The sequence below is a fragment of the Tyto alba genome, unplaced genomic scaffold (genome assembly GCF_018691265.1).
Source record: "Tyto alba isolate M040663 unplaced genomic scaffold, T.alba_DEE_v4.0 Super-Scaffold_17, whole genome shotgun sequence".
NCBI classification, from domain to species: Eukaryota; Metazoa; Chordata; class Aves; order Strigiformes; family Tytonidae; genus Tyto; species Tyto alba.
In genome coordinates this window covers 11,579,386-11,599,595 of record NW_024881279.1, presented here as the reverse complement: position 1 = coordinate 11,599,595, position 20,210 = coordinate 11,579,386, and the positions used below count along the sequence as shown (strand labels likewise).

At 64.8% G+C, this 20,210-nt stretch overlaps 3 protein-coding genes across 4 annotated transcripts; all 3 read right to left on the bottom strand.

Annotated features, from left to right (window-relative positions):
* Positions 1–808: 808 nt before the first annotated feature.
* DOK3 (docking protein 3) lies at positions 809–3,937 on the bottom strand. 2 transcript variants are annotated; one of them, XM_033005225.2, is made up of 5 exons: positions 3,845–3,937; positions 2,179–2,472; positions 1,943–2,036; positions 1,685–1,857; positions 809–1,603 (listed from the first exon to the last, which is right to left on the bottom strand). In XM_033005225.2, the coding sequence occupies exons 1-5, from the start codon at positions 3,899–3,901 to the stop codon at positions 866–868; spliced, it is 1,356 nt and encodes a 451-aa protein (XP_032861116.2). In that variant the 5' UTR covers positions 3,902–3,937; the 3' UTR covers positions 809–865. The 2 variants fall into 2 exon arrangements, with proteins under 2 accessions (XP_032861116.2, XP_032861111.2); XM_033005220.2 differs by lacking the exon at positions 3,845–3,937 and adding an exon at positions 2,616–2,727.
* DDX41 (DEAD-box helicase 41) lies at positions 3,552–9,903 on the bottom strand. Its single transcript, XM_042790101.1, has 17 exons — positions 9,780–9,903; positions 9,594–9,692; positions 9,354–9,513; positions 9,197–9,271; positions 8,816–8,876; positions 8,059–8,195; positions 7,726–7,798; positions 7,396–7,549; positions 7,154–7,290; positions 6,787–6,949; positions 6,555–6,686; positions 6,302–6,373; positions 5,918–6,014; positions 5,505–5,654; positions 5,281–5,352; positions 4,959–5,069; positions 3,552–4,804 (listed from the first exon to the last, which is right to left on the bottom strand). Exons 1-17 carry the CDS (start codon positions 9,801–9,803, stop codon positions 4,668–4,670), a joined length of 1,854 nt encoding a protein of 617 aa, XP_042646035.1. The 5' UTR covers positions 9,804–9,903; the 3' UTR covers positions 3,552–4,667.
* A 63-nt stretch (positions 9,904–9,966) lies between these two features.
* Positions 9,967–18,430, bottom strand: FAM193B (family with sequence similarity 193 member B). The gene is made up of 10 exons (XM_042790100.1): positions 18,155–18,430; positions 15,948–16,187; positions 15,115–15,337; positions 14,723–14,932; positions 14,010–14,409; positions 12,825–13,020; positions 12,193–12,429; positions 10,681–11,695; positions 10,513–10,588; positions 9,967–10,401 (listed from the first exon to the last, which is right to left on the bottom strand). The coding sequence occupies exons 1-10, from the start codon at positions 18,353–18,355 to the stop codon at positions 10,305–10,307; spliced, it is 2,895 nt and encodes a 964-aa protein (XP_042646034.1). The 5' UTR covers positions 18,356–18,430; the 3' UTR covers positions 9,967–10,304.
* Positions 18,431–20,210: the final 1,780 nt, after the last annotated feature.

Sequence of the window (20,210 nt, the reverse complement as noted above, 5' to 3'; positions counted from 1 at the left end):
GGTGGCGGAGGCTGCAGGACCGGGGGCCAGCGTGCCCCCGCTCTCCCCGGGCCGGTGCGGGCTATATAAGGCGTGTAAGACGACACCAGCCCGGTCCCCGCTCGGGAGGGCCAGGCGGAGGCTGCGTGTCAGGCGTTCCCGGCGCCCGGCAGCCGCGTAAAAGCCCCAGCGAGGCGCCGGCACCGGGGCGGCCCAGAACGGCGGGCAGCCCCCCCGCGGGGCTGGGGAACCGGGCTGCGCTCCCGAGGGAACCCCCCGGGCCCCCTCCCCACGCCGTCCCACACAACCTCCCTTCCCCAGGATGGGGGACCCCGGCCCTGCCTCTCAGCTTTGCCCCACGGCGCCCCCGGCCCTAAATCCGGTCCCAGCCCTGCCCCACAGGGGCCCGACCCCCGACCAACCGCCTTCCCCCAGACCCAGGCCTCAGCCCTGCACCCCTCCTGCCCCCACCTCCCCCCCCCCCCCCGGCCCTCCCGCGCTCACTCACCCGCGGCCGGCCGGGCCCCCGGTGGAGCGGGGCCGAGCGGGGCCGAGCGGGGCCGAGCGGGCGGCGCCGCAGCGCGGAGCGGAGCGGAGCGGACGCGGGGCTCGAACTCGGGCACCGCCCCCCCCACCCCGGCCCGGCCCCACCTTATATAGGAATGAGGCGGGGCGGAGCCGTCGGACGGCTCAGCCAATCACCGCGTGCGCCTGCCGGCCGGGGCGGGGACGGCGGCGCCCCCTGGCGGGGAGGCGCGGGCTGCCCCCCCCCCCCCCCAGCCGGCCCCACCCGCCCGGGACCGGCCCCCGCAGCACCGGCAGAGCCGAGTCCGGCCCAGGCTCTTTATTCGTTGCACCGCACCACCGAACAGCGCCCGGCCCAGCCTCAGGCCCAGTCCCGGGGGCCCGGACTCTCCCGGCTAAGCAGCCGCACCAGCTTGGCCCGGAGGTTGCTCTGAGGCTTGTGCCCAGAGCGCCCCGGCAGCGCCACCTCCTCCCCGCCCCGGCCCCAGTGCTGCTCGGGGGGCTGGGGGCTGCCCCGGGGGAGCTGGGCTAGGGCAGCCTGGTTATCATAGATGGGGCCTGATTCATTACTGTGGCCCTCAGGGGCCTGCCGGCACTCCAGCTGCCACCGCTCTTCCTCCTCCTCCTCTTCTGTCCCAGCAGGACCCGGCTCGGCGGTGAAGATGTTCTCGTAGAGATGCTCAGGGAGCGGCTTGCCTGGGGCCCAGGGCTCCCTGGAGCCTGGCTGCCCCGATGCAAAGAGGGGCTGCTGGCCCCGGGCGATGGAGGCATAAACGATGGGGCCTGTGCCCTCTGGCTCCAGTGGGGTGAAGTGGAGGATGCTGGCAGGAGGGTGGGAGGCAGGCTGTGCTCCCCCAAGGAGTGGGTTTGGCTGGGGATCCTCGGCTCCTGGGCCCCAGGGCTGGGGTTCAAGGCCTTGGGCAGAGAGCTGGGGGTCCGGGGCACAGAAGGGCCGGGGGTCTGGGGCATCGTTGCCCTGCTGCTGGCAGGTGATGGCAGCGGCCACAGCTCGGCACAGCTCCGGGGCCCGCGGGGTGCTGAAGGTGAAGGTGCCCTCACCCGAGTCACTGCGGCGGCCGGCCTCAAAGGAGAAGGTGGTCTGTGGGGCCAGAGGGCAGGGTGAGGGGCTGGCACCCACCCTGGGCAGGCAGCAGCCCCGAGGAGGGAAGGGAGCACGCACCTGATCCTGGCCAAACTTGCGGAGGAAGGTGTAGGGCCAGGTGAGCAGGGGCTGGCGGGACTGCGCATCCTTCAGCGTCAGGCTCTGGGGAAGGGCCGAGAGCAGGTAGTGCCCGTGAAGGCCACAGCGGGTGGCCGCATCCGTCTGGACCACCAGCACTGGGAATTCAGTCACTACGGGAGCAAAGCAAGGTGGAGGTCAGCACCACGGCACTGAGCTGGAGCCCATACCAGCCTTATCCCCTGCCCCTACACGTACAGTCCTGCCAGGAGGAGTAGAGGGAGTTCTCCTCCATGGGGATAGCGAGGCTGGGCTGGGTCCTGGAACTGCTCTGCGCCATCTCCTTCACGCCCTGAAAAAAAGAGGGATGGGAGCATGGTCCCTGGACTGGGGGAGCACAAGCCCCTGTGCCTGCCCTCACACACCAGAGACCCCTGACTCGCCCAAGCGAGGAGTGGCACGAGGGGTCACGGCGATGCCGGACCCCACACTACCTGGAAGGCCAGCTGGCAGAGCTGGGCGATCCACTCATCTCGTTGTTCGGCTGCCAGCACGTAGCTCTTCTCTGTGGTGTTGAGGTAGAAGGCAGCGGTGGCTTTGGGGCAGCTCTCCGTGCCTGCTGGGCCCACGGAGATGCAGTCCGAGAGGCGGATCACCCGGCGGGCGCACCGCCGCAGAGAGGTCTTCTCCAGCACCGTGCCATCATCTCGCACGTCAAACTTCTCCATGCGGGCCACGCCGGAGGAGCTGGCGGCAAAGAGCTGGGCTCGCATCTTCCTCCAGGACCTCTGGGGCATGGGAAGGGCACAGGCAAGGAAAAAAAGGGTCAGCAAAGATCTGCCTGCTGCGTCCTCACAGCACTGCCCTTCATGTGGGGCTGGCAGTGCTTCAGGAAGAGCTGTGCGGGGCAGGAGGGGGTCCCTGCCCAGACCTGCCAGCTCCAGCTGGGGCCAGCGCAGACCCCCGGGGCTGTGGGGCAGGGCAGTCCGAAAGCTGGGTCGAGGAGGGGGCCTTGCCCTGAGTGAGCTCGGCCCGGCTTGCTGGGTGAGTCACGCTTGCTCCCGGCTCGCTGAGCACCAGGTCCTGTTCTTTGTTCCCTACTGCAAGTGCTGGCCTGCCGCCGCTGCAGCTGAGCTCTTGAGCTGTTCTCAGGACAGACTCCGATGCAAATTAAAGCCATTTTGAGCCGCTGAGGCTGCTGCTGGCAGCCTCACATCTGCCAAGCATGGTCAGGCCCTGCAGCTCACAGCCCGCTTCCTCCCAGGGGAGGCTTTGCTGCACCAGCACCTTCCCAGCCCATCATGGGATAGAGGGGGCGCGTGCCTCCACATACCTCAAAAGCACAGCAGAGCCTCCGCCCTGCAGAAACCAGATGCAGCCAAGCACCCAAAATACCCACCACCGTCAGCCCGCCTGCTTCCTACACACAGGGCACCAGCCCTGTGCCCCCAGACCGCCCGCTTCATCTCCAGGACTTGGGTCTCGCTCTGCGGTGTGGTTGGGGTGTGATCATAGTCCAGCACATCCCCTGAGCCCCCCATCAGGGCACGGCCACCCCGCCGTGGTAGAGGGGATGCCGCTAAGGCAAGGCCAGCGCACCAGCAGCACCTGCTTCACCATCACCCACCTCACAGCTCCCCAGAGCTGGCCCAACCCTGCGGGGACTCCCACCATGTCAGCGGTACCATGCCCAGAGGGCTGTGGAACACAGTGCCCACCCCAAGGGCCCAGAGCAGCAGGCTAGGCTGGGTGGGGTGCCCCATGGATGGCACTGGCCTCCCCCCAGGGCCAGGCTAATGGAGGGCTGCACACAGAGCTGCGCCCCACATGCTGCCCCAGTGCCCCACTCCCACACACACGCTGGAGCTGCACCTCATTAACACGCATTTATTGTTCCACTACGAAGCACACGGTGACCAAGCAAGAAGAGGGACCCTGCGCGCAGGGGCAAGCCTGAGCAGGTGCCTGCACAGATGAGTCCCCTCAGCCGTGGGGAGAGCCCTGCTCTTGGGGCTGTGGAGCCCAAGGCCCACCCAGGGCAGCTCCGAGGGGTCTGGCTCCCAGTCCCCACTACGCCAGGCTGCCGAGGGCCCAGCCCCAGGCCTGGCGTCAAGAGAGATCAGGGCCAACCCTGTACCCAGCCTCAAATCCACCCTTTACCTTTCCAAATTTGCAGTGCTGCACATAGAGGATCCCATCCTTCACCGGTCTCTCCATGGGCCCAGCGCCGCCCTGGCAGCTGGCACAAGGATCAAGGACTCAGACTACCAGCAGCGGAGAAAATGTGACTGCTGCAGCCAAAGCAATTGCATGGGGCAGACTTCCTTCTCTCAGCAACTTCCCCTTTTTGGTGTGTGGGATGAGGGGCAGAGGCTGGGCCACAGGAGGTGTCCGTCTGTCCGCCCTCCCCCTTGCAGAGGGCAGTGGGGCAGAACGCGTGCAGGCAGAGCACAGGAAGCACTTAGGGGACCGCCCGACACGAGCACAGCACACTCCACCTCACCCTGGCTGCAGCAGAGCGCGTTTGGGGGACACAGGAACAGCCACTGGCTGAGGATGCACAAAACCAGGTAAGGCAGACAGTCCTGGAGAAACTGAGGGGCTTTGGAGAGGAGCGACATGGGCCGCTGGCCATGCCACTGCTGGGGGCTGGTAGGGGCAGCAGGCAGCTGGCCACAGATCAATCGCCCCACCTGAGGCTTTCTCCTCCCCTCAGGCACCGCTACCTGCTTGCCCAACACGCTGCTGACGCTGCTGATGTAACAGGTTGTTGCAGCACAGCTCCACACGTTTCCTCTGGGGGCAGGAGCTTCATCAGGCTGAGATGTCAACAGCCCCGGTGGCCCAATCCCTGGAAAAGGGGCCACAGCAGTGCAGGACAGGCCCTTGGGCTTGGGAAAGGTGAGTGCAGCTGGGGCGCTGCCCTGGCTGAAAGGGAGCCGAGGCCCGTGCGGGGGGAGCGCTGGGCAGCACGCTCCCCAGGCTAGAAGTCCATAGAGCTGTGGGCCAGGTAGTCCTTGCGGCCGATGTTGCTGACTTGCTTGGTCTGCATGGCCTCCAGCTTGGGGCAGTCGGTGATGCGATGGCCCAGGCCGCCGCAGAAGGCGCAGCCCCGCTCGCCTGCAATGGGAGGGACGAGGTCAGGGAGAGCTGTGCCACGCCAGAGCGGCCCCCACACCCCAGAAGCAGAGGGGCTACAGCAGCGTTGCCGCGTGGCCAGGCAGCAACAGCCCCCAGGGCGGGGAGGTCCCTGTGCCAGCCCGGGGTCTCTCACCTCCGATGTCCAGCATGGTCTCGTCCCCGCAGTGCAGCACCTGGAGCACAGGCGGCACCTTCTGCTTTGCCTCCAGGAGCAGGGCCTTCAGGTCCATCAGCACCGACTCATCTGGGGGCAGAGACATGGACGGGTCAGACACAGCCCGAGCAAGGGTGGTGGGCACAGCCCCATGTCGCCATCTCCCCTCCACAGGCCATCCTGACTCATCCCTGCTTGCTCAGGATCACCCCCCCTTGCCAAGGCAGCTCTGTCACCCAGCTCCAGCTCCTACAGCTGCAGCCCTGCCGCAGCCAGCCCCCAGCCCCACGCCGTTTCTCACCACAGGCCTTGTTGATGAAGGTGGTGGCAATGCCAGTGTTGCCCGAGCGGCCTGTACGCCCGATACGGTGAACTGTGAAGAAAAAGAACAGGATCAGGCCTGAGCAAACGCAACATGACAGACCACCCCAGTGCCCAGCCACCGCAGAGACAAGCGCAGAGCCTTGCCAGCCTGCACCCGCCCTGCCGTGCCCTCGTTGGTGCCCCACAGGACCCAGTCCCCACCATAGTTCTCAATCTCCTCCGGCATGTCGTAGTTGATGACATGCTGGATGGCTGGGAAGTCCAGGCCCTTGGAAGCGACGTCAGTGGCAACCAGGACATCCTTCTTCCCATCCCGGAAGGCCTCGATGGCTTTTGTCCGTTCCTCCTGATCTGCAGAGGCCCAGCAGAAAAGATCAGCAAGGGCAGAGCTCCCAGCCCTACGTCTTGCAGCAACCACCATGGCCTCAGAGCCATGGATCGTTCAACCAAACCTCCCCCCCACAGGGAGCAGGCCTCCGCAGCCCAGATTCCTGACACTGCCACAGCCCCTCCTCACACCACCACAAACTGCTGCACGCTGGGGCCTCTTGAGGCCACGTACCACCCCGGCAGGGCCACACCGCAGCTCAGGCCTCCCCGAGACCCTCACTGACCTTTCCCTCCATGGATAGCCACAGCTTCTACACCCTTGAGCAGCAGGTACTCATGGATCGCATCAACATCCGCCTTCTTCTCTGCAAAGATCAGCACCTGCGGCAGCACAGACATCACGTAAGAGCCACTTTTCTGTGGGCAGGAACTGCTGGCACCAGCACAACCCCCCAGGAAACCCATTCCCTCTCGCCAAGCGGAGCACACAACAGCTCTGGGCCCAGGACCTGCTCACAGATGGAGCACAGCTCACTCACACACCTGCCCCACGCACGGCAGAGCCCTGCGGCATCATGGCCACATCCCCACTGCCAGCTCCACCCGTGCCCCGGGGCTGTGGTGTGCCCACGCTGCCCCAAGCCGTTCTGCCAGAGCACGCTACTCACGGGCGGCGGGGTCTTCTGCAAGCACTCAAGGAGGTACACCATCTTGGCCTCCTCTTTCACATATTCCACTTCCTAGGAACAAGCATAGAAATGAGTCAGGCAGGCAGCAGAGAAACTGCTGTTGCTTGGTATCCCTTAACCTCTTGGGAAGAAGGGCCACAAAACCCAGCTCTCTGACATGGGACGCATCAAGCGCCCTCACGAACAGCGCTGGCCTCCCACACGGGCAGGGGGGAGCTCCCAGGTACCTCACCTGCACAACATCCAGGCTGGCAGCACCCGCTCGCCCAACGTTAATGGTGATGGGCTTCACCAGGGCACTCTTGGCGAAGTTCTGGATCTTCTTGGGCATTGTGGCACTGAAGAGGAGGGTTTGCCGCTGGCCCTGCATGGGGAACACAGTGTGGGCAAGGATTTAGCACCCACCCGACCAGAAGGGTGCAGGGATGGAGCCTGAGGGTGCTCGTACCACGCCAGCTCAGTACCTTGAAGTAGGAGAAGATGGTACGGATGTCCCCCTCAAAGCCCATATCAATCATCCTGTCAGCCTCATCCAAGGCCAAGTATCGGCAGATGTCCAGGCTCACCATCTTCTTCTGCAGCAGGTCCATCAGGCGGCCTGGGGTTGCCACCATCATGTGTACACCACTGTGAGATGAGAGAAGGCCACAGTCAGGCACTCAGATTCCTGCCCCATGCAGCAATACAGAGGGAAGGTAGCACCCACTTGGCACATCACCTTCATCCCTACACCTTCCTGAAGCTACATCTAGCCAGGGTGCCACCCCTTAATCCCCTGCCAGAAACAAGAGCACAGCTCCAGCCTCACAAACCCACCCCAGGAGGTCTTACTGTTTGATTGTCTCCATCTGCTCCTTAACAGACATGCCCCCAATGCAGAGAGCGCAGCGCAGCGGGGGCAGGCCGTCCTCCTGCAGCAGGCGACAGTAGTACTCAATGATGCCATGGGTCTGCCGGGCCAGCTCCCGCTGCAGAGACAAAACTCACTTATTCCTACACCTCCTTGCGGGGAGAATCTGGGATTGCCCCTGAAAAGCTTCCTCTCACGTGCCACCATCCCCCCTGACACTCACCGAGGGACAGATGATGAGTCCATAGGGTCCCTCCCGCTTGGAAAATGGCAGCCTCTTCTCCTGCTCCAGGCAGAACATGATCACCGGGAGGGTGAACACCAAGGTCTTCCCAGAGCCAGTGAATGCAATGCCAATCATGTCCCTTCCTGAGAGGCTGGCAGAGAAACAGGGCCAACAGTGAGGAGGAGCGTCACAGAACGGCTCAGACCTCCAGGGCTGAGTGAGGTGAGAGGGCACATCCGTCACCAGGGAGGAGCACCCAGTTCACAGCGCTGAGTGGGCCATAGGGAGCAACTACCCCCCACTCTGGGACGGGGACAGAGCACTCACATCGTGGGGATGCCTTGGATCTGTATGGGCGTTGGCTGCTGGATTCCTTTTTTCTTCAGGCCCCGCAGGATCGCTGTCAGAGAACAAGGGGGACACACATTCAAGACCTACAGTCTTCTCCCTCTTTTCCTCCCACTCACATCCCAGCAGCAGCTCTTCCACCAGTGACAAACACCCCTGGGGCCATCAGCTAGGTGACACAGCCGCTGTTGAGGATTTAAGCTGCACCCCCACTAACGCTAATCCCTCTTTGATCCAAGAGCTTCACTTGCTGAGGCATGTTTCCCGGGAGAGTGCTGCCCCCAGCCCTGCCAGGCTCTTCTCCTGACCCACCTGCTGGGAACTTCATCTCCTTGAAGCTCTTGATGGGGGGTGGGATGCCTTCCCCCTCCACCAGGATGTGGTACTTCTTGCGCACGCGATCGTGCCGTGCCTCTGACATGCCCAGGATGTAACGAGGTGCTCTCCAGCTGTGAAGGCAACAGAGAAAGGTGAGGGTGCAGAATGAGGCTGGGGCTCCAGAGCCAGAAGCCCCCATGCAGGCCCAGGGGAACACCCTGTCAGGCTCTGAATTCCCACCAGGGAAAGCAGGTAACCCCAAGGGACTTTGTGGTGTAAGCATGGGAGCAGACCCAAGACAGCTCCACACGTCAAACATTTCCCCGAAGCCTGAGGAAGAAGTCCCCAAGCGAACAGCTGAGAACAGTCTGTGGACGGTGGATGGAACAAGACAAAAATCTTTTAGACACATCTCAATCATCTCTTTGACACTGCCTCAAGCAGATCTGGTTCTGTGGGCTGCCCCAGTCTCCTCCTCTAGCTAGTCACCTCCAAGATCTGAAGATCCACCTCAAGTCTTCATATTTCACATAAACATACTCTAGCAAATCTTAACTGTATATAAAACGACATCCAAGGTGACTCAACAGCCTTCAGTCTTACACACAGCTGTGAGAAGCCAGGCAGTGGAGCAAGAGAGAAGCCAGTGGCCGCAGAGCAGAGCTCCTGTGAGGCTGAACAGCTTCTAGTTCTTCTCGGTCATGAGGAAGCAGTGTTTTCAGGAAGACAACCTCTGTACTGGGAAACGCACCTGGTTTTAATTGGATCATCATAGGTGATGCCTTTTGCCATCTCCTTCACGGACATCAAAGCTGCAAGAACAAAGCTGACGAAGTCAGTGCAAACTCTCCACATCCAGATGGGCATCACTTCAGCAGAGAACTACTTGGGTAAATAGTTTGGGAGACCGTGCCCAGAGACAGAGGGGAAAGTGCAGGACCCCTGACAGCCCCTCAGGGTACAGGGACACCCAATGCTGCAGCCTGCTGTGCCTAGGGCCTGCTGCAGCAATGCCTCAGCTGAGCCAATGCTGACCGAAGGATCCTGTTGTGATCTCCTGTCCCATCCCAGGCGTGAACATCCCTGAGTGTTGCAAGGCTGCCCTGACAGTTCTGAGATGTGGAGCTCTCACCTCGGCCCTCTGCCACACTCTCCAGGATCTTCTCTTCCTCCTTCAGCTGCTTCTCCTTGGCTGACTCCTTCCGAGCTGGGGGGAGAGTCAGGGAAACGGTGAGGAGGTTTCACTGTACCCTGAAACCGCCCAGCTGTACAGCCAGCCGCTGCCCTACCTTCCGCCTTCTCTTTGAGGTGCTGGTGCTGGTCCAGGAGGCTGATGTTGGACTGGGGCCCCAGGGGGATGTCATCCTCATCACCCCGCAGCTCGCTCCCGCTGTCTCGCTGATCCTCCTCTGACACCACCTTCCGCCGCATCTGCAGCAGCTTCTGCAGCTGGAAGGATGCGGGAGTGAGAGGCCCGGCGCCAGGAGGGACGCTCGGAGCCCTCCCCCGGCGGCGCCAGGCCCCGTTACCATCTGCTGCTTGCGCTGCTTGACGGGCACGTAGGGCACATAGTCGTCATCTTCCTCCCCAGACAGGTCGGACGTGTCCGCCGCCTCCTCCCGCTGCCTCTGTGGGGAGACGGAAGGTGAGGCCGGCCCCAGCCCCGCCCGGCGCCTCGGGGCTGTCGGTACCGACCGGGCCGGGCCTGTCCCCACCTTCCTCTCCGCCGCGGCCTCCATGGCGCCGTCTCCACGCAACGGCCGTACCGCCCCGGATGTAAATCCCGCGCGCCGGAAGTGACGGGAGCGGGCGCCGTCGCCCAGCAACGCATTGCCACGCCCCCCTCCCCACGCCCCCCTCCCTGCCCCGGCGCGGCGCGGCAGAAAGCAGCAGACAGCGGGGTTTAAATAAAATAAAAAATTAAAAAGTTCTTTATTGGGTCCAGCACCGTCCTTCCCCGCAGCGCAGGGAGCCGGGCGCCCGCGGAGAGGGGGACAGGACGGCCGGGGTGACCCCGCGGGGGGATGAGGGTGTTGGGGGGTGGGAGGGGGTAGGAGGAGGATGGGGAAATGCCCCGGGGGTCCCCGCGGGGCAGGAGAGCACCAGGGCCCCCCACAGAGGAGGAGACCCCACCGAGGCGAGGCAGGGGCCCGCGGGGCTGGGGGGGCACAGTGAGGAGAGGCAAGCAGCCGTGGAGGAGGGGGGGGGGGCGGGGGGCGGCACCCCCCCCCCCCCGCACCTCACTGGGCTGCGCTGGAAGTGGTTTTCTTCAGGGTGAAGTTGGTCCAGTTCACCGCCACCTTCTGCCGCGTCTGCTTGGCCGAGTCCAGGCAGAACCTGGTGGGGAGAGGGACAGCCCCACCCTGGTCAGCCACCAGCCCCCACGGCGCTCCCCGCAGCTCCATGGGCAGGGCCCGGTCCCAGCCCCCCCCGGGCTGCTCCCCTCACCTCTTGAAATACTCCACTTCTCTGTCAGTCTCGTCCATCTCGGCCCCATCCAGGTCCTTGGGCAGGAACACGTCATCTGGGAAAGCAGAGGAGCAAAGAGAGGGTCAGCGCTGCTGGGGGGGGGTCGCAGCGAGGCTGGTGGCGCAGAGCGGGGCTCCCAGCACTCACCGATCGAGGTATTGGATTTCTCCACCTTATTCCGGCTCTTCCTACTCTTGCCCTTGGGCTGGGGGGAGCCCCCCAGGGCAGGGGGGACGGGCGGCTGCCGGTCCCCTGCAGCTGGGGCAGGCGGCTGCTGCTGCACCGGCTCGGGCAGCTCTGCTTTCCCCTCACCCCTCCGGCCTTTCCCCTCGCCGTTCCGCTCCTTCTCCGGCCTGCCGCAGCCCCACGGCTGCCCCTTGCCGCTCTCCCCCGGCTCAGCACAGCCGCCCGCCCGCTGTGGCTCCGGGACGCCAGCCTTGGAAGGGTGCTTGGTTCCCAGCACCTGCCCCTTCGCCCCAGGGCTCTCCAGCCGGGCCTGGCCCACAACGCCCTCCCCTTTCTTCGCCTGCCCGCTCTGGCTCTGCCGCTTGTTCTTCCGCTGCCGGCTCCCGGGGGGCGCGGGCTCCGGCAGCTCCGGCCCCTTGGGCTGCAGTCCCTCCTTGGGCTCCCGGCTCAGCCCGCTGCCGTCCATGGTGGAGTCCGCAGCCTTGGACTGCACCCAGATCATGCGGGAGAGGCTGGGCACGGCGCTGAGGCGTTTCACCACGCCGTTCTCAGCCGTCGGGGCTGGCGGTGGCTCCCCAGGCCCCTCGCCCCATCGGGGACCCAGCTCACCCCGCAGCAGCGTGTGGCTCTTGGCGGGGCCCAGGCTGAGCGGGGCCAGGGCCAGGTCTATGTCCTGCAGGTCGGAGGAGCCGTTGAGGTGGGAGAGCAGGTTCTTCTGCTCCAGGACAGCTGCCTTCTTGGGGAAGTCGTTGACATCCAGGTTGAGGTCATAGACGCTGAAGCTGGCCCGGATAGAGTCCTTGATGGTGTTCTTGATCTCCTGCAGCCGGCTACTGAGGAAACTGTTCACTCGCTCCAGCTCCAGCTCCGGCCACTCCAGCAGCTTCTCCTCGGCCGGCTCCCTGGCCTGGCTGGCTGCAGGGACACGCTCTGCCCGCTTCTGGGCCTCCGCCTCCAGCTGGGCTTTCTCCTTCTCCTGCAACACAGCTGCCATGAGGATCGGGTGGCCTGGCCCACAGTGCCACACGCGCAGGCCATGGGGGGTAGCTGTGCACCAGCTTTGCCAGGCAGCAAACCCAAGGGGCAGCTTTCGGCATGGCCACCCCACTTCTTCCACAGCCCCCAAACTGTCACATGCCCTCTGTGGGGATGACAACAGCCACCACGCTGGGCACAAGGCACCAGCAGGAGGCATCATGGCACTGCTTCTTGCCATCAGAGGCTTGCTGTTGGTCAGAGCCGTGGCATGGAGCAGGTAGGACAGGGCAGCCCAAAGCGCTCAGGAGGGCTGGGCCACACTCTGCAAGGAACAGAGGCAGGGGAAGTCCTGCACGGAGCCAGGCACCACTGCAAACTCAGGGGAGAAGAGTTCAAGAAACCAAATGGGCGTGAGGGAGAGAAAGCAAAGCCCTGCAAGGAGCACAGCCTTGCCCTGACCTCCCTCAGGCAGGGCTTCCCTCTTCCCAGCCTCACCTTCTTCTTCTGCTTGTGCCGTGCCCTCTTGGCCGCCTTGGCACTGTTCAAGGGCTTGGGCTCTGTGCTGTTGATGTAGTCCAGCAGCTCATCCACGTTGCGGTGGTCCACAGCGGGCTCTCCCGAGCTGCTGTTGTGCCCTAGTTTCTGCGGCAGCTCCTCTTTCCTCTTGGTGAGGCGCGAACGCAGCTTCTCCCGGATCTCAGCGTAATTGCGGCTCGTGGGAGCGGCCGGGGGCTGTGGAAGGTGAGCGCTGTCAGCCGAGCCGGCACGCAAAGCCAGCATGACGTGCAGGCAGCCCCAGCTCCCACACCAGTCCCACACCGACCTCCCCAACCACTCCCTTCCCCAAGGTCTCAGCGAGACGAGTCGGCGCAGCCTCCACTGGACTCTTTTCCACCACAAAGCCACAGGGTTTGGCTGGCTGTGCCAAGCCCCCCCAGGGCTGCGCAGGTGAGTTGGAGCAAGGGGACCAGCAGGCTGAAAATGGAGGGGGGGATGCACACACTGGCAGGGAACAGCCGCGGCCCGACCTGCCCACCTCGACACTCTCGGCACATGGACTGTGTAACGTCTCACCGCAGAGCGGAGCGCGAGGACCGGGGGTGGCTGCAGACCAGCCCCTCACTCACCGCGTTGTGGCCGAAGAACTCACAGTAGCAGCAGTCGCAGAACTTCCCGTCTTTCTGGTTGGTGGAGGAGGAGGTGCAGGAACTGCGCTCTGAGCTGCTGTCCTCATCCTCCCCGAGCCCTTCATCTGCCTCGCACGGCTGCGGCGGGTGGCAGCTGGTACCATTTGGGAATTTGTGCCCTTTGCAAGAAGGGTCCCTGATGAGAAGGAGAGACGGGTGAGAGGTGAGCGGGAACCCGGGGGTCTCAAATCACCCCATGCTTACGCATGTAGGAACACCCCTCCCAGGGCAGCCTGTGCCCGAGCAGATGGATTTGCAGGGCAGACAAACCCCCTCCCTTGCATCCTCCTCCTCCTCCGGGGGAGATGCCAGAGGAGCCCACGGCAGAAGACAGCTGTAGCTCCTCGCCCCCCAGGGCCTCTGGCAGGCAGGAGGCTGGTGCACCAGAGCTCCAGAAAGCAGTGTCCCTCTGCCAGGCCACAAGCTGATTCCAGGGCAGGGAGCGGTACTCACTGGGGGCACAGGTGAGAAACGCTGGAACTGCATGCAGCTGCCAGACATCCCCACGTGCAGGCAGGCCCGGCTCCCACAGGCACAGACTACCCAGCTCAGAGACAGGGAGGCCAGGGCACGGCCCACAGCGCCATTCCTCAAGCTCCAGCTCGGGACCTGGCTGGCCCTCCGCAGGGAACGCTAATCAGCGGAGAGGAACCAGCGCCCGCGACTCAGCATGCTCTCTTCCAGGGCACAGGCAGCCCAGAGAGGGGCAGGGGAGCAGGCGAGCAGAACAAGTCCACAGGCTTCATCTTCTCGAGGACCTTTGCTCAGTGCCACAGCTGCCCGACGGGTCTCACTGACAAAGGTCCTGTTGGCCAACAGCAGGTTGACCGGGCGGTTCCTTTGGTTCTCTTAGCTGGAGGAGGAGCAAGCACAGTCTCTTCTGCACCACAGTACTAAAGGACAACCGCAGGGAGAAGACACGTGGGGAGGAAAAGAGCTCAACCCTCAGAGACTCAGGGGTCTGCAGCAGCAGAACTGGCCCGCAGAGACAGCAGCTCTCTGCACCACCACGCCAGGTTAGCCGGTCCCTCCACAGGGAAAAGCGCATCCATGGGCAGGGGTGGGAGAAGGGTGCATTGCCCAGCAAGGAGAGAGGCTGGAAGCAGGCAGAGCTCCTCTACTCACCTGTTCGTGCTGGGCAGCTGGTGGGAGGCGGGAGGAGGGATGAGCGAAGTACTGCAGTGCCCGTTGCAGGGATGAGTGCAGCCTGAGAGCGGAGGCGGCATCTTCAGCAGCGGCACGTTGGCAGGGGGCAGGTGAGGGCTCTTACACGAGACCGTGCCAGCGGGAGGGGACTCTGACACCAGCTTCGGGGCTGCCACCTGCGCACTGGGCGCAGGGAAGAGCGCAGCCTGCGGAGAGGTGCCCAGCGGGACGTGGGGCGGGGAGCCAAAGGGCCCCGGATGGGCAGGCGTCTGCTTGGAAGGGATCAGCGCTGGCGGCTGTGAGGGGAGGCCAGTGGGACTGTTGGGAGGAGCAGTGAGGTCCGAGTGCTGATGATGCTCTGAGGAGTGGAAGGCCTCACCTGCAGAGGGGCAGGAGCAGAGACAGTCAGACATTGGCTGTCCCGTGTGGGCCAGGGCCAGGCTTGGAGCCACCCCCACCATCTCTGCATGAGCCGCTTCTCCATGGGACAAACCCAGCCTCCCCCCAGGCAGCGGGGCGCTCGGGCTAGAAGCCATCCCTGCTCACAGGGGGCCTTGGCAGCACCCCACCTCCCCCACAGGATTCAGCCCTGCCCTGCAGGGAGCGGAGCAAGGGAAAGGTGCTGGGGCAGCAAGGGCTGTGTGGAGCAGCGGGCCAGAAGGATAAGGCTGGCCCTGCCCCTGGGCACGCACCTGGCGGGGTGGCCCTCCGGCACATGCTTTTGAACTGTTTCGGCAGCGTCTTGCAGAAGTCAAGTGAGGTAGGCAGAGGAGAGCCCGGGGCAGCGCTGCTGGAGGTGGGGGAGACCGCGTGGCTGTAGGGACAGGCCTTGAGCCCCGGCACCACGGCAGGCACCTGGCTGGCGCACTCTGGAGAGAGAGCGAGGCCGGGGTGCTTGTCACCTGGAAGGAAAGCAGTGCTAGGGCCAGCTCCCAGTACCCTCTGCCTTTGCAAAGGGACCCAGGCGTCCTGCTGGCATCAACATCGAGAGGCCCAGCCTGCCCACCCCTGCCCGCAAGGAAAACATCTAAGCCAAGGACCAGGCAGAAAGCTCTGCTCAACCCCACGGCCGGCTTCAACTCACCTAGTGCAGCAGGGGGGGGCCCGAGGGGGCTGCCCTGCATGGCCCCGTTGGTGTGCTGAGAGTTCCAGAGGCCTGAGAGCTTGTGAGCAGACAAGAAAGAGCTGGGGTCCCAGTCCCCTGAGTTCCCGTGGCACGAGGAGGAAGAAGAGGAGGAGGAAGAGGAAGAGGAGTGGGAGCCACCCCCACAAGACTGTGACTTGCAGGATGTGTGGGATAACGAGACCTGGCAAGGAAAACACAGGGTGAAGCAGCAGGAACCAGGGTGGCAAACAGCCCATCCGTCTAACAGCAACACATCCTGGCTCCCAGGGCACCCGCCAGCACGGCTGTGCCATGCCAAAGGCCACATGCCCACTCTGGTCCTGCTCAAACCAGGCCAGGGTTAAATAAAGCCAATCAGGAAGAATCTTCCCCTGAGCTCCACGTACAGGCAGGCACTTGCCCTGGCATACGCTGCCACTTTGGGGAGATCCAGTGGGGAGCAGCCTCAGGGCCAGGGAGGCCACGGCACAATGCACAGTGGAGCGGGGCTGGCAGAGAAGCAGCGGCACTGCTGGCCTCGCCAGGCAGGCAGCTCCAACCCAACACAGGCTGCCAGACAAGTCTCCACGGCACCACGCTCTGCCCCACCACGGTCTCTCCCCGAGGAGGCGGCAGCAGCCCTGGGGGAAGGCTGCACAGCTGCAGGGAGCAGCAAGGCTGGGATGTCTGAGGTGCTCAGCTCCGAGCAAGGAGGGGAACCGCACACCCATCCAGCACCATAGCATGGTCTACACCGTGGTCCTGGGAGCTACAGCCCCAGCCTCTCCAGCCCCAGCCCCGTAACCACTTACCGCCAGGGCCTGCTCCTGCACCGCCCGCCGCTCTTCCTCCTCCACGCTTTTCCGGCAGCTCTGGCAGATCCACAGTGGCATTTCTCCCAGGAGGTTCTGCACAAGTGTTGGCACGAAGTCCGGTGGCAGCCTCTCGCCCGGGGAAACCAGCCCATTGTGGGACGGCCCTCCCCAGTCCTTGCGCTCCCGGTGACAGAGCAGGCAGCACGTCTGCACTGACTGGTTGGCGGTGGGCAGCACCTGCAGAAGGACACACACCACGAGTCACCCCAGGTGTGATCTGTCACATAGCAGGGCCTCAGGTCGACGCAGGTGCAGGGCAGATAAGGCAGCAAACAAGACCTCAGGACACTGACACCAAACCAGAGAATTTCTTGTAAGGCTACATGTGGGACTGCACCTTCTCCCACTGGAGGGGAGCAGCCTCAGGCTGCCCATCTGCTACCATGTGCCAGCTGGGAGCATTTTGGACCCCTGGGAGGATCACACCACGCTAAAGAACCAGTCCCACCACCAAACAAGGCTGGGAAGCCACCAGCAACTCCCACTATCACCTCTGGTACAACGGGACCAAGGAGACTCACAGAGCAAATCAAGACCCGCAGAAATTGCCACACAGGGATCCGAAGCAGGGGTCTGGCAGCCACAATTCTCCCTCCTTACCCATCGCAGACACCCCACCGCGTTACCCGAGAGCCCCGGGCCCTCCCACCCGCCTCTTTGTTCTGCGCAGCCGGCAGCACAGATGCGCTGGGGTGGGGTGCAGCCCCCGGCGCTGCTTCGCGCTCTCCCCGCATGGGGCAGCCAGGTCGGGGCTTCCTGCCTGGTGCTGCGGCAGGAGCCGGGCCACAGCCCACGGGTTCGCCAGAGCCCTGACAGCCGTGACGAGACCAGCGTGGCACGGGCGAGGGGGGCCCCCATTGTCTGCTGCTATGGCGGGGCCCCGCAACAATGAGCCGCACATTGAACCGCTGCTGTGAAACAGATGGCGTCTCCCAGGCTCAAGGTGAAGCAAAGGTCGGAGGCCAAGGAGAACAGAGGAGGGGCACAGCCCCTCTGCCCACCCGCCCCGCCAGCCACAGGGAGGAAGGGGCTCCCAGGCCACCCTGTATCTCAGCAGGGGCAGACGCAGCCACCGCCGCACACAGCGGGTGAGAAGACAGCTCTCCCCACTCCACCCAGCGTATCCAGGCCCGGGGGCCACCCCTGGGCTCCCTGCCCGTGACCCGAAGTGGGCAGCAGCAACCAGGAGTGTCAAGGGATGTCAGGCAGCAAGGGGCAAGGAAGCTGGCCCTGCAGCCCGGCTGGCAGATGCTCCAGCCACTTGCCATCGCCCCATGCCAGGGCTCAGCTCTCCTGAAAGAAGGGGCTGCGGGACCATCCCCTGAAGCACGCCACGCCACCCGGGCGAGCGCGCCCGTCCCCAAGCCCAGGGCTCTGCCCTCTGGAGCACACACAGCTCTCCTTGAGCACACCTGCATGATCTCCCTACGCTCGGGGACAGAGTAAGGGGTGCAGAAGGGGCTGGGAGGGTCCTTTGCTCTCGTGCTGCTGGTCATGTCAGGGGGAGTAGCGTGCAATGGTGGGGGACAGGCTCGCCGCCTGATCCGCCCTCCCCAGGAAAGGCTGTAGTCAGCTTTCCCTCACTGCTGGGATAAATGAGCCCCCGGGATGCTACACACCAGCGGGAGCCCCCAGCACTCCAGCCCCCGAACAGGGACATCCCTAAGAGCCACTGCAGCTCCACGCATCCGCAACCCAAGGCCATGAGCCGGCTCCGCCACCCAGCCCAGCAAAGCCAAGGTCAGGCCCTGCAAACACACCCAGCTCCGCCCAACGCGCGCTCCAGGATGCTGGAAAAAGTGGCTCCCACATCCCAAGGTGGCCAAGCCCCCCCCTTCAGAGAAGGGCTTGGGGTTCACCTCCCACCCCCCCAGCTCACCTCAGCCCGGGCCCGCCCCACCGCCACCAAGGTGCACCCCAGCAACGTGGCATCACCGGGGCTTCCCCGCTGCCACCCCCGAAGGTGCAGAGGACCCTCCAAAATCGGTCGGAGGGAGATGGGGGAGTGGGGGGGGCTCAAGGGGCGGGGTGCCTCAGGGATGCTCCGAGGTCGGGGTCGGGACGGGGGGCCCTGCCCCATCCCCGCACCAAGCGGAATACCCTCAGCGACCGCTCCTTCCCCGCCGCGCGGCCTAACACGGTACCTGAGCGGTGGCTCTGCCCGGCTCCCCACTGCTGCCCGCCGCCGCCGCCGCCGCCTCAGGCGGGGCGGGCGGTTCCGGTGGCGGCGGCGGTGGCGGAGGAGGGGGAGGAGGAGGACCAGCGTCGGAACCCCCCACCCTTTCGCGGCGAGGCCCGGCGCCACCCGCCGCTGCTGCCGCCGCCTTATTCCGCCTGCGAGTCATGGCGAGCGCGGCCCGCCGCCCGCCGCAGCCAGGACAACAGCCAATATGGCGGCGCGGCCCGTCCGGCCCCTGCCCGGGGGGAAGGAGGGAGGGGGGGGAAAGGCCCGGAGAGGTGAAGCCGCCGCCGCCATTTTTCGAGAGGGCAGCGACGGGCGACAGCGCGCCACCTGGCGGAGGGAGGGGGCGGCACCGCCGTGACACACGGCTCCGCCCCCCTCCCCCCGCCTGACTCCCCCGGGTCCTGAAAAGAGCCGGCGCCTTCGGGGCGTCCCAATCCCAAAGACCCCCCGCACCCCAGCCCTGGCACACGGTACCCCCGCGCTGAGGATGCTACCCACTGCCCTGGCCTTCCTGGTGGTGCAGCACCCCTCAACGCCCGCGTGGGTTCCAGCCCCTCCGCACCCCCTTCCCGTGGAGTGATGCCCTCCCGGTACCCTGGGTGCGCTCCGGCTGCGCAGCGCCGTGCTCAGCACCACGGCATCCTCAACACAGCATGACCCCAGACACGCAGCTTTGGACCCACGCATCCCTGCACCCCAATTCCGGCATACCGGTACCCCTGGTGCAGTGGGGGTGAGCAGCACACTGCCCCCTACCCCAGCCTTCCCACTGGTGGAAGACCCCACGGCACATTGTGTGGGTTTCCAGCCCATCTGCACCCCATCCCCGTGTAGCGGTGCTCTCCCAGTATCCTGGGTGCATCCCGGCTGTGCAGCGCCGTGCTCAGCACCACGCTGTGTGACCCTCCGTCCAGGCAGAGCTCCCGCGCTCCCCCCGTGCCCACTGCCCCAACCTTCTCGCTGCTGCCTGATCCCAGGCTGCCCACGGGGGTCTGCTGCCCCTCTGTGCAGTCCCAGTGCACCAGGTCCTGCAGCCCTGGGGTGCCCCCCAGGGTGACCCCCAAGAGAGCTCAGCTCCTCACCTCCCTGCCCGCCTCGGTGCCATGCATCACCCCAAAGCACCCCATCGTGGCATTGGTGTGCGTGTGGCCATACATCACTCCAAACCACACCTCATGTCGCCGGAGCTGCCCTCCTGCGGTGGGGCAGAGCGTGGTGCTGGTGACAGGGGGATGGGTGGAGCACTCGGCAGCCGAGGAAAGCCCACTGTACCCCCCTCCAAAATAACATGGCAGAGCTGCCTGCAGCTGCAGGACGGGCAGGGCTCCAGGCTCACTGTGTGCGCAGGGACCCCCAGCCATTGGAGGCAGGATACGCTGCCCGGCCCAAAATCAGAGCCGGAGCCCATGGGGACACCAGCCCCAGTGTCAGGCCAGCCCTACACCCACACCCAGCCAGCTCAGCTGGGGCACTGCAGGGCTGCCATCGTGACTCAGGGACTTCCTCCAGCCAAGGTGGTGCTAACCGTGTTTATTTAATCGTCCGCGGTAAATTTTTCACCCATGAATCCACCCCATTAGGCTTTCAGCCACCCGAATTATCAGCACCCACATCCTGTGGCCAGCAGTGCCAGGCCTGGCATGGCACAGGAGCATCCGGAGTGATTTGCTGTGCCCAGAGCCCCAAGCACCCCCCCGGGGCTCCTCCTTGGCCACTCAGACCCTTCTGCTCCCACTGAGGGGCTGCTTTGCCCCCCTCCCACTGCAGCAGAGAGCAGGGAGCAGGCGGGGTGCCTGTAGGTGCCTCCCCCTTGTGCTCCCCCACCAGCCCAGGGATGCTCAGGGCTAGGGGGGCTGCAGAGCTGGAACTCTGGGGTGTCCCCGTCCCCAGAAGGTTGGGCCTGGGAGGACTGTGGGAAGAGGGGAACCAGGAGGGAAGAGCCGGGGAACCAGGAGGGAAGAGCCAGGGAACAGGGAGGGGAGAACCGGGAACGTGGGGGTTGCGGTCGGGAATTA